Source organism: Chiloscyllium plagiosum, chromosome 1 (assembly GCF_004010195.1).
Source record: "Chiloscyllium plagiosum isolate BGI_BamShark_2017 chromosome 1, ASM401019v2, whole genome shotgun sequence".
Taxonomy (NCBI): domain Eukaryota; kingdom Metazoa; phylum Chordata; class Chondrichthyes; order Orectolobiformes; family Hemiscylliidae; genus Chiloscyllium; species Chiloscyllium plagiosum.
This window is the reverse complement of record NC_057710.1, coordinates 156,218,427-156,230,092: the sequence shown is the minus strand read 5'-3', so window position 1 is coordinate 156,230,092 and position 11,666 is coordinate 156,218,427. Positions and strand designations below refer to the sequence as shown.

The 11,666-nt window shown below is 44.2% G+C and overlaps 1 protein-coding gene across 1 annotated transcript in view; it reads left to right on the top strand.

The window, feature by feature from the left end:
- sfrp2 (secreted frizzled-related protein 2) overlaps positions 1-5,987 on the top strand; it is a 7,668-nt gene extending 1,681 nt beyond the window's left edge. Inside the window, exons 2-3 of the mRNA XM_043702164.1 lie at positions 1,307-1,387; positions 5,582-5,987. Coding sequence (XP_043558099.1) covers positions 1,307-1,387; positions 5,582-5,886 — 386 coding nt within the window. The 3' untranslated portion in view covers positions 5,887-5,987. The remainder of the gene's footprint in view (positions 1-1,306; positions 1,388-5,581) is intronic.
- The last annotated feature ends 5,679 nt before the right edge of the window (positions 5,988-11,666 follow it).

Sequence of the window (11,666 nt, the reverse complement as noted above, 5' to 3'; positions counted from 1 at the left end):
CCACACACTCCCACCAGACCCCCACACACTCCCACACACACTCCCACACACACCCCCACACACCCCCACAAACACCCCCACACACCCCCACCATACACACCGGGGTGACCCCTCTGCAACAATTTCATCTTTCTTTTAATTGTTTGAAAGAATTCGTAAGATTTCCATAAGCAAGTTCCGTGTGTCTTGTGGACGCTGTCGGTGTTTGGCTGTGATTCCGTGAGTAACAGCGTTTCTTCAAACTCCCCCTAAACCGCAGCGAGAACGACAATGTCTGCTCGATGAGATGAACGTAACTCGGGGGTTTAAAAAAAATCAAGTGGGTGATTTTATTCATTAAAAAGTCTTCGTCAGAATACTTAGTCACAAACGCAGCTCGATTCTGTTCAGTAGCATATCGAGTAAACAAAAAAACATTGGAGTTTGACTCTATCCAACCAACCTGTTCCATACAAGACAATATTTACATGTATTGGAGGAGAACTGAGCGGACCCCCATCCTAACGCATCTGGGACAGCCTGGATTTAAATTGACAGCTTTGTTCAAGAACATAGCTGCTCTTCTTATCCCACAGCAGCGGCACTTCAAGGGGAGGCCTGTGTGTGTGTGTTCATACCAGTGCCCTCCCCACATGGCGGGGGGTGGGGGGGGGGGGGTGTGGAGGTGATGAGTGGGATGGGAGTGGGGGAGCATTCATTTAACAGCCACCAGCGAATGCAAATTGCGAAGCTGTGCCTGTGATATTAAAAGCACGGCCCAGTGTGTAGCCGGGAGCCTACAGTGGGACCCATTTACATTGTGCAGACCTTTTGAGCGTTTGTGAGCGAACAGGAGGCGTGCCTTTCCTTTTCATCGTTTGTTTTATAGAACTTCCACGGTCCAAGCCATTGACTATTGTGATTATTCGCATTTATTCAGTTCTCCACGCTCCCCACGCCTCCCGCGCCCCCATCCCCACCACCCCATGCCCCAGCTTTGAAAACGCTTCTAAACTCTCTTTCACTTCTCTTCAGTAAATGCGCTTCCCTCCCGGTGAGCATCATTCCTCAGGAGGGGGTCACATTACACAGGGTAACCGAAGTTACTTTATACTTCGCAGAGTACAGCTCTCTTCACAAAAGTTAACAAAACCAGGGAGAACCTAGAATCTATACAGAAGGTGGGAAATCCAGGCTGTGAACTTGTTTGTTCTGGGTTCATACCCAAGATCAGCTTATTATTTCTCTGTTGGAATTGAACGTACGAATGCAAATATGAATAATTATAATATAACAGTTTATAATATTGATATTAACACTTTTTCAGAACTGAAAGTCTGTGATGCCTGCAGAGACAGAGAGCAAAACGACAATGACATTGTCGAGAGTTACTGCAAAAATGATTTTGGTAAGTTACTGACCAGGGAGTGGGCAAAGATAACGGACCTCAACCCAGTCCTGCGCTTTCTGGAGTTTTCTTGCTGTTCCAATAACCGGGACTGTGCGCTTTTACAAAACGCTGTTTCCCCGTCGCCTTTTGAAAAAAAAAGTAACCCCTCTCGCTTAATTTAATCTAACGTTCAGGATAGACTGCACTTAAATGTTCAACTAAACGGCTCCGGTCAAATTCCGTCGATCTGAGCCAAACGTATTTAAACCGGGTCAGCCGTGACATTGTGAAACCGTGAGGCCGGTGGAAGGAGCGGGGAGGGGAGGGGGGAGTTGGGGAAATGTTACCAGTCGAATGACTGGCTTGTTTCAGAGACCTGATTAATTATCCTCCCAAATGTTGGACTGGGATGGACAAAGTTAAAAATCACACAACACCGGGTTACAGGTTTATTAAACCTCGAGAGGGTGACGCTGCAGGTCAACTGACCGGCTGTGCTTTTCCAGCACCACACTCTGGACTTTAATCTCCAGCATCTGGTTTATTAACCCGTTGGACTGTAACCTGGTGTTGCTTGATTCTTAACTCTTAATTTTTAACTCCCAAATGTTAGGAATAGTCTTGGGGGATGGGTTAGTGGAGTGTGTGTTTGTATGTATTCCTGATGAAGGGCTTTTGCCCGAAACGTCGATTTTACTGCTCCTCGGATGCTGCCTGAACTGCTGTGCTTTTCCAGCACCACTCTAATCCAGAATGTGTATGTATGTATGTGTGTATGTATGTGTGTATGTGTGTGTATGTATGTGTGTGTATGTGTGTATATATGTGTGTGTATGTGTGTATGTAGGTCAGTGTAATGAGTGTTTCCCTCTATCCTACCAATTATAAATTGTATTACTTTCTCATTCCTATTTCAGCTGAATGGAAGCTCCAGATGGATTGGGAGTGTTTGGAAAGGTTATACATTTCGTCTGCACCATTTCAAATGTATTTCCGCTCCTGATGAACTTGCAGCAAAGACGCCTGTGGTTTCGGGGTTCTCTTGACACACAGTGGATGTAAAGGGCTTGTGCAGGAGAAGGCCGCGCTGTCAGTACTGGTGCAACATTCATCATCTCACTGATATGTCCGAGCAGAATTAACATTGACTGGGCGGCAGAGATGGACAGCATCGGGGAGCTTTACGGATGGTGGTGAAACGGTGGTGGTCAGTGCGATGGCTTGTGTTTGGGAACCTTTCTTGTACGGATTTGACGGCAAGTCGAGAAGGCCAGTACAATGAAAGCCCCCCCACCCATCACATCAAGAGCTCTCTGCAAGGAGCAGGTCCAGGTGTAATCATCACTCAAGCATCAGTGAGAATTCCGGCAATCTCCAGGAGTATTTGGTTTTCTCCAGAAGAAGGGAGTCTTTTAACCACCCTGAGACCAGGGAAACTTCTCCAGTGTGGATTCTAGGATTGTGGATTCTGTTTTGAGCAATAAACTGTTCGCCGACCCCAGAGCAGGTAGAGGCTCGGTCAGATGAATACCTGGATTCCCGGTGGATGACACAAGGAGAATCCAACAGGATGAGAGACTTGCTTCTTATTGGGAACTGGTCACTGGTTCGCCAGGAACCCTGAGTCTTGGGCGAGTTTAATTCAGGCGAGAGTACATTTCACTGTCAGTGCATTCCCGTCCACTCCTGGTCTGACCCGGTACATCCATCTTTTCGGTATGTTTACACTCTGGTAGAAACTCTGTCCATCTGAAAGGCGCTTGAAATGGATGTGAATTGGGAGCGGGACCACACTGGGATGGTAATCGGAAATTCCCCCACCCCAGTGAGAAAGTGATGCCATTTAAACAGGCAGGGCGCCCGAGTTAACGCCCATTTGCACACTGTCAAAAACAAACCGAGACAAGCAGTTCCAGCAGCGATTAAATGCAATGATTTCAAAGCACTTTCAGCCCTTTCCAAAGATTGCATAACGTTTACAGAGCAGTTTGACAATATCTGCCACACGCAACTGAAACCCTCCCTTGGGCGCTGTGTAATCTGCACACTTCCCCCTAGGCACAACCCCACTAACATTGAGTTGAGGAGCGGCCCGAATACACTGCAAATGTCCCTCAAGCCTGGCCGCTTCCTAAAACGGTCGAAATCAAAGTCGCTGTGGGGCTTATATTTTCTTTTTTTTAAAAAAAAAGCTCTCCCGCGTGCACATGTTAACAATATCATTACTCAGTGTCTGGTTCCACTTAAAATTAACAGTAAGTGAAAGACCAAAAATTAGGCTGGGCTGAATTAATTACTAACAACATATGTCAAACTACAAAGAGCTTCTAACATGCATCTTCCCCCGGCTCCAAGCCTCCGCTCCTCGCTGACAGTCAGCTGGTTATAAACAAAACACGGTTTTGTATGTTTTTAAAATATATATATAAACTTCAAGCAGTCACATAAATCGTGGATTAGCCAAATACAGAGGGTGGGTATTTTACTTGTGAAATAATGCCGGTTTTGTTGAGTTTGCCATTTTCATTGCTTGCCCTCAAACTCCAGTTAAAAAAAGTTCTCAGTGGTTCTATGTTATCTACAGGGTCAGCGTTACAAAGGAGCGCTCTGGTTTTATTGGGATTGTAATCGACAGATAACATTTACATCCCGTCACAAACATTTCCATTATCATTCGAGGCTGCCCTCCGACAAACCCTATTTCCCACCAACTCTCCTAACGGTGTGTTTCAAACACACAGGTATTCAGCAAGATGCAAGTCTCGCTCAGACATCTTATGTGTTTATATCGCACTTGAACTTTGTTTGAGGGCGATAAACAAAATCCAGGAAGAGTTTGATGAGTTTTTGCAGAGATTTACAGTGACCTAATTGTCACCGATGGCTTTGTAAATTAAACTGGCGACTGGCGACAATGGATGTGCAAATTTGGAGGCCTGACCAAATGAATACTTCGTTGGTCTCTCGGATAATTTTCTCTGACTAACCCTGTTACATATTTTCTTGCCTTATATATTTATTTGGTGAGCACAATCTTTACTGTTTGAACTGAGTCAATTACTCTCTTTTTTATTTACACTTAAAACAGCAGAATTGTCCACCAAGTATTGATTTAGTGTAAAATGGGTGAAACTCACGCAGAAATTCGACAGCCGTGACTTGTCCTGTGTCCGAGGCCACTGAAACCGATTGAAATCCACCGAAGGACAATGATCGCGTGTGCTTTTGAAGTTTGATGACTTAATTAATTTGATGAGTTGCCAAATGAATTTCAAGACGGTAGCATTTAGAATCCTATTTGTATGTAATATGTTAGCGACTGGATGCTACGCAACCCGAAAAAGGTCTAAAATAAAACAATTGATTTAATCTAGTTTTAACTAACGCTGTTAACTAGAAACAAAAACAGAAATTACTCCTAATGGTTACTGGACCCAAAACGTTAATTCTGCTTTCTCTCTACAGAAGCTACCGGGCCTGCCGAGTTCCAGTAATAATTTCAGATTTACTTTCAGGTTTCCAACGTCTTGAGTTCCCGGGTTAACTTTATAAGTAGTTAAACGTTTATGGACAGATGTTAAAAAAGAGGTGCTTGTTTGTACTTTTAGTTATCTATCTATCTAAAACCATCAGACCAAGTGCACCTTCTTAAGTATACTGTTTAGCCACATTACTGACAGACACTGGAAAGGTTCGGGTTGATCACTGGTAGAATTTTGTTTTAAAAAGTGGGGCTTTTGAGAAATCGAAGGAGAATTCGGATCCAGTTATTTAAGCAAAATCGATAGAGCGACTTATATATTTTGGCAATGGATGTAGGTTTGCTCACTGAGCTGGGAGGGAGCAATCCCTCAACCTGAGCTACAAATCTTCTCAAAACTCGCTAATACTTTGGAAATATGAGGACTTCCATTCCGAAAAGTTTAAAATTCCCCGTTAGTAATAGGGGATGGAGTGTGTAGGCAGTGGGCAGTGGAGAGGCATTGTCACCTCCTCTCGACCATCCCCCCGCCCCACTCCCCACACAGCCACAAAGACGCGGACCTGCACAGTCCCGACCTTCGGTATACTCTCGATGAGTGAGCCGGGTGCCCACACACTGGTCAATCTCAACACCTGTCAAAAGGCCTCTCCCCCGTCCCTGTGATCTCCACCAGGCGCCTTCACATTCTCATTTCCTTCCCCCCCGCCTCCCCATCTTTTCCTCACTAGCTTTGAAGATAAAAGTGAAGGAGATTTCCTATATCAACGGGGACACCAAAATTGTCCCGGAGACCAAGGGCAAGACTATTTACAAACTGAACGGAGTGACCGAGAAAGACCTAAGGAAGAGCGTGCTGTGGCTGAAGGATGGCCTTCAGTGTACCTGCGATGAGATGAACGATATCAACGCCCCCTACTTAGTGATGGGCCAAAAGCTCGACGGTAATCTGGTCATTACCTCAGTGAAGAGATGGCAGAAAGGGCAGCGGGAGTTCAAGCGGATCACTCGGAGTATCCGCAAACTGCAGTGTTAGACAGCGAAGCCCCGCAGCTCTCCCGCCTTCCACCCTCACAACCACACACACTCACACACACCCACACCCACAGATACACACACACTCACACACACCCACACCCACAGATACACACACACTGCAGTGTTATGATTCGGAGATGTCGGTGTTGGACTGGGGTGGACAAAGTTAAAAATCACACAACACCAGGTTATAGTCCAACAGGTTTAATTAGAAGCACAATCACCTGATGAAGGAGCGTCACTCCGAAAGCTAGTGCTTCCAATTAAACCTGTTGGACTATAACCTGGTGTTGTGTGATTTTTAACTGCAGTGTTAGACTGCGAAGCCCCGTAGCTCTCCCGCCTTCCACCCTCACACCACACACACACACACTGCAGCGTTAGACAGCGAAGCCCCCAGCTCTCCTGCCTTCCACCCTCACACCTACACACACTCACACACCCACACTCACACACAGACACACACTCACGCACACAGACACACACCCATACACACAGACACACACACTGCAGTGAGACAGCGAAACGCCGCAGCTGTCCCGCCTTTCACCCTACAGAGACAGACACACAGATAGACAGACAGAGACAGTCTCACACACACACACAGACAGACACACAGATACACACGCACTGCCGTGTTAGACAGCGAAGCCCCCAGCTCTCCCGCCGTCCACCCTCACACCCACATCCACACTCACACACACAGATAGCCCCTCACCCACCGTGGACACTTTGGTAATAGTCACTATCTGATATACACCACGGGGATCTCCGTCCGGCCTTTCGAAATGCACAGTCTGCTCACGAAATGGCCTCTAAACGGAGATTCCATAAATTCAACGTTGCGCAACTAGAGTCCGTTAAAAAAAGGAATCAGTTCCGAGGTGATTATGATCATTTGAGTCTAAAACAATGCATTTTCTGTGACATTAAACAAAAATTCCGTTCTTATGTCGCATACACATAGAAGCATTCATACCAGTGATCGGCTAAACAAACATCGAAGGCCTTAGTTCTACGTTGACACAAAATTCATTTCTAAACTGTGATTTTTTTATAAATGATAGGAAATCTTTGATCAGCTGTTTAAGTTTGCGATTTTTCGTTTGTGCGAGCCATCTGCTTGATGTTTGGCAGCACTGTCCCTGAACCCAAGGGAGCTGGACGCGATGCGGTGCGGAAATTGGAAGGTTCCCCGGCTCTGAAACACACAGACAATTCATCCATTTCCCTTAAACAGCTTCCACATTCATACAGCACCCCAATTCCCCACTGCAGCCACTAAAACTGGGAGCTAGATTACATTCGGGGATAGCCAAGAGTCAAAGTTGCCACATCAACACAACACGCGCAAATAATAACGTCTCAAAGATGACATTCTTTGTGTTTGAAACCGAAGTCAGTGGTGGTAAGGTTGGTACTGAAACCTGCTGGTGCCCGTTCAAATCAGGCCGCAAGGACTGATCTCGGACTTTGATGAAAAAAACTTAAGATTTTGCATCGAATATTTATAAATTTTTCAAAACCATTTGGCACGATATTATTTTATAAAAACACGTGACGGACAGTAAGGCTTTCTACATCTATAAAAGCCTAACAAAACATCTACATTTAATACATTTAACTCATCATCTGCTTGGGTCCAGCCAGCAAGACCCATTGCATTTTACAGAAAGTAAGCAAACATTACCTTTTGAACAATACAATGATAAAGCCGACAACTCTAGCGTAAAACTGAGAACTACCGGAGAGATTTGGGCGCTGTATTAACTTGTCTTCTTGCATCTCGACTTATTGCAAACATACTTTCAAAATAACCAGCATTAATTTAAAATACTCTCCAAGATTATTATCTGCAAGGGTTGTAAATATTGCTTTGTGACTTTGTAAATTATTCAGATAAACAGTATATTCTTGTACATAGATGTCTTGTGATTGCATTATCGTGTTTCTAAATGTACCCACATCTGTGGTGTCTCTCAAGTTGCTTGGACCTCCTGTTTAAATCACTTGCATGAAATAAAGAATGGGTATAGACAAGTGACGTCTCGGTTAGTGCGGCGGGATATAATAAGGAGCATTCTGACTTTCCTTTTAACTCTACAGCCGCAGGGTGTTGTTAACCAACAGCAAGGCAAATCAAAAATCTTCATCAACCACACAACTTACAGAATAAGAACTTTCTTTTAAAAAAAATTGCATCATGAATTTTCTACCACTTTCGTACTGGGACATTTCTGTGAAGACATTCCAGAGGACTATATAACTAGACTCACAGTAGCGTCACACTTAAGTACATTACACGAATAATTGGAGAATAATACGGGAGAAATGAACAATGATACGGAAAATATAGAAGTTGCTTCACAACAATGCGCCTGAAATTAGAGATTTGTGTCGCTGCTGAGATTCTGAATGAACGATCCATTATTAAAAGAGATCACCAGGTTTGAAACTAAAATCCCACTGATAGACCTAACAGTTCACAGTCTAGTAACGTGCAAAATAAAACATATACCCTGGGAATGTCTGAGGAAAGGCTGAGGGACTTGAAGCTGTTTTCATTAGAGAGAAGAAGGTTGAGGAGAGGTGAGTTAATTGAGACATATAAGATAATCAGAGGGTTAGATAGGGTGGGCAGGGAGAGTCTTTTTTTCTCGGATGGTGACGGCGAGCACGAGGGGACATGTTCAAAGTTTGGGTGAAGATTTGTAGCTCGGGTGCTCGTTGTTGTGGTTCTGTTTGCCGAGCTGGGAATTTGTGTTGCAGACGTTTCGTCCCCTGTCTAGGTGACATCCTCAGTGCTTGGGAGCCTCCTGAGAAGCGCTTCTGTGGTGTTTCCTCCGGTGTTTATAGTGGCCTGTCCCTGCCGCTTCCGGTTGTCAGTTTCAGCTGTCCGCTGTAGTGGCCGGTATATTGGCTGGTAACATGTTCTATGTTAAAATGGAACAAAAAGCCCCAGACCCTGAATATTTGAAACAAACAAAAACAGAAATTACTGAAGAAACTCAGCAGGTCTGTGAAGAAACGGAGAAACAGAGGTAACCTTTCAGGTCTGGTTCTGATGAAGGTATAATGTGTTTGAAACATTAATTCTTTTTCACTGCACAGAAGCTGCCAGACCTGCTGAGTTCCCTCAGTGTTTTCTGGTCTGGGTTGTCCCATGGAAACATCGTGTTTATACAACAACCAATGAAGACGAATTTGGGAGGAATTAGGTCAGAGAAGCACTAGTCATTGTACCTGTGTCAACTTTATGAAGGAGTTACCCATTTAATCTCATTCACCAGAGCCATATTTTCCCGTCAACTATTCATCCAATTCTCATTTAAAATCTGCCCCACTCAACTCCCTCACAGCACAGTATAGATCAAATCAGATGGCTGCCTAATAAAACTGTAGCAGACAGGTGGGAGGCTGGAAGATGCCAGTTTCCTCATCTCAGTTCCAACCTTCCAACTCGGCACCATTCTCATGACCTGTCCCACCTGTCTATCTTCCTCCCCATTTATCCGCAACACCCTCCCCTCCAACCTATCGCCTTTCCCCCACCTCCATCCACCTATCACACTCTCTGCTACCTTCCCACCAGCCCCACCCTCCCTCCCATTTATCCTTCCACCCACCTCAGCTCACAAGCCTCATTTTTGATGAAGGGCTTTTGTCTGAAATGTCAATTTTCCTGCTCCTCTGGTGCTGCCTGACTTGCTGTGTTATTCCAGCCTGCTGCCTGTCTACTTTGGATTCCAGCATCTGCAGGTTTTTTTTTCTAATAAAACCCTAGTGCAGTTTCTGGTTTTTAGTTAATCTTCTTAAATAGCTCCTTCACACTACAGTCCCAACAGTCACTAAAATTAGTTTCTCATTTTTTACTCTGAAATCTCTTCATCCTTTTGGACTTCACTGTGAAATCTCTCTGTTTTAAGCAGAAAAAACTCTAGTTCTCCCACTGGTCCCTGGTATCCTCCTGGAATAGAAAACCTGGCATCCTCTCCAACAGCTTGACATGTGGGAAAGTGAAAGGTTATGCCAAAAGGTGGGAAAAATAGCAGTGAAGACTATTTTCTCAATGGGGAAACACTTGGCAAATCTGAAGCACAAAGATACTTGGGAGTCGTAGTTCAGACGCTCTTAAAGTTAACATGCAGGTTCAATTGACAGTTAGGAAGGCAAATGCAATGTTAGCATTCAAGAGGGCTGGAATACAAAAGCAGAAATGTACTGCTGAACCTGTATAAGGTTTTGGTCTGGACTGTATTTGACTGCATTTGAATATTACAAGCAATTCTGGACGCTGTATCTAAGGAAGGATGTATTGGCATCCGAGGGGTCCAAAGGAGGTTTACAAGAATGATCCTGGTGATGAAGGGCTTGTCGTAGGAGGAGTGGTTGAAGAACTGGGTTCATGTTTGATGGAGTTTAGAAAGATGAGGAGGATCTCATGAAAAGTTACAGAATGCTAAGCGGTCTGGAGACAGTGGACACAGAGAAGATAATTCCATGAGTAGGAGAGACCAGGGCCTGAGGGCACAGCCTTCACTTCAAATATTTATGTTCTCAAACCCTGATGTCACTATTCTTGTTCTCCTTTTGACATGTTACTATTATCATAGAATCCCGACAGTGTGGACGCAGGCTATTCAGCTCATTGAGTCTGCAGCAACTGTCTGAAGAGCATCCCACCTAGATCCAATGCCACCACCCCCTCCATTGTATTCCTATAACCCTGTGTTTTCCTTGGTTAACCCACCTAACCTGGACATCCCTGGACACCATGGACAATTTAGCATGGCCAATCCACCTTAACCTCTACATCTTTGGACTGGAGGAGGAAGCTGGAGTATCTGGAAGAAACACACGCAAATACCGGGAGAACGTGCAAAATTCACACAGACAGCTGCCCAAAGCTGGGTTCGAACTTGGGTCCCTGGTACTGGGGGGCTGTAGTGCTAACCACTGAGCCCCCAGGTATTCGTTAATATTGTTCTTTTATCATTCTTCCTATCAAAATGTACCACTTTACAATTCTTAATCATAAGTTACTGTAAACATTTGTCTAACTATTTTGTCAATTACTTAGGATTACCATTATTTAGGTGGAATAGCACAGTATAGGTTATTCAGGCTACCCAGATCACAATAGTGTTTATGTTCCATTCAAACCTCTCCCAACTTTTCCTTAGTTAAATCACCATCACAACCAAAAATCCACTTCTCCCTTAAATGCCAGTCTAATTTCTCTTTAAATGCCATCCTTAATTCTTTGGTAGCCAGTTACGTTTTGTTCCCACTCTTTATTAAAGAGATTTCTTTTGAATTTCCCATTGGATTTCATGGTGACTATCTTATAATGTAAAACTGTAGTTATGCTCTTCCTCCATAAGAGGATGTTAAAAATCACACAACATTGGGTTATCGTCCAACTAGTTTATTTGAAAGTACAAGCTAGCCATCTGATGAAGGTGCAGCACTCTAGAAGCTTGTACTTTCTGGTGCTGTGTGATTTTTAGTTTTGTCCACCCCAGTCCAACCCATTCCCCATCATCCATAAGAGGAACCATCCTTTGTACCAGGAGAGACATTCTCTCTTCATCCTTCTAAAGTATGTTACTATTCTCTTCACTCTTTATCACATTTGGGTTTTGTATCATCTACTAAGTTTGAAATTATGGCCTGTGAGGTCATTCATATGTAATTAAAAATGCAGTGGTCCTAAAATCTGGGGAACATCATTGTATATTTCCTTCCAGTCTGAAAAGCGACCATTCACCTTTAGCT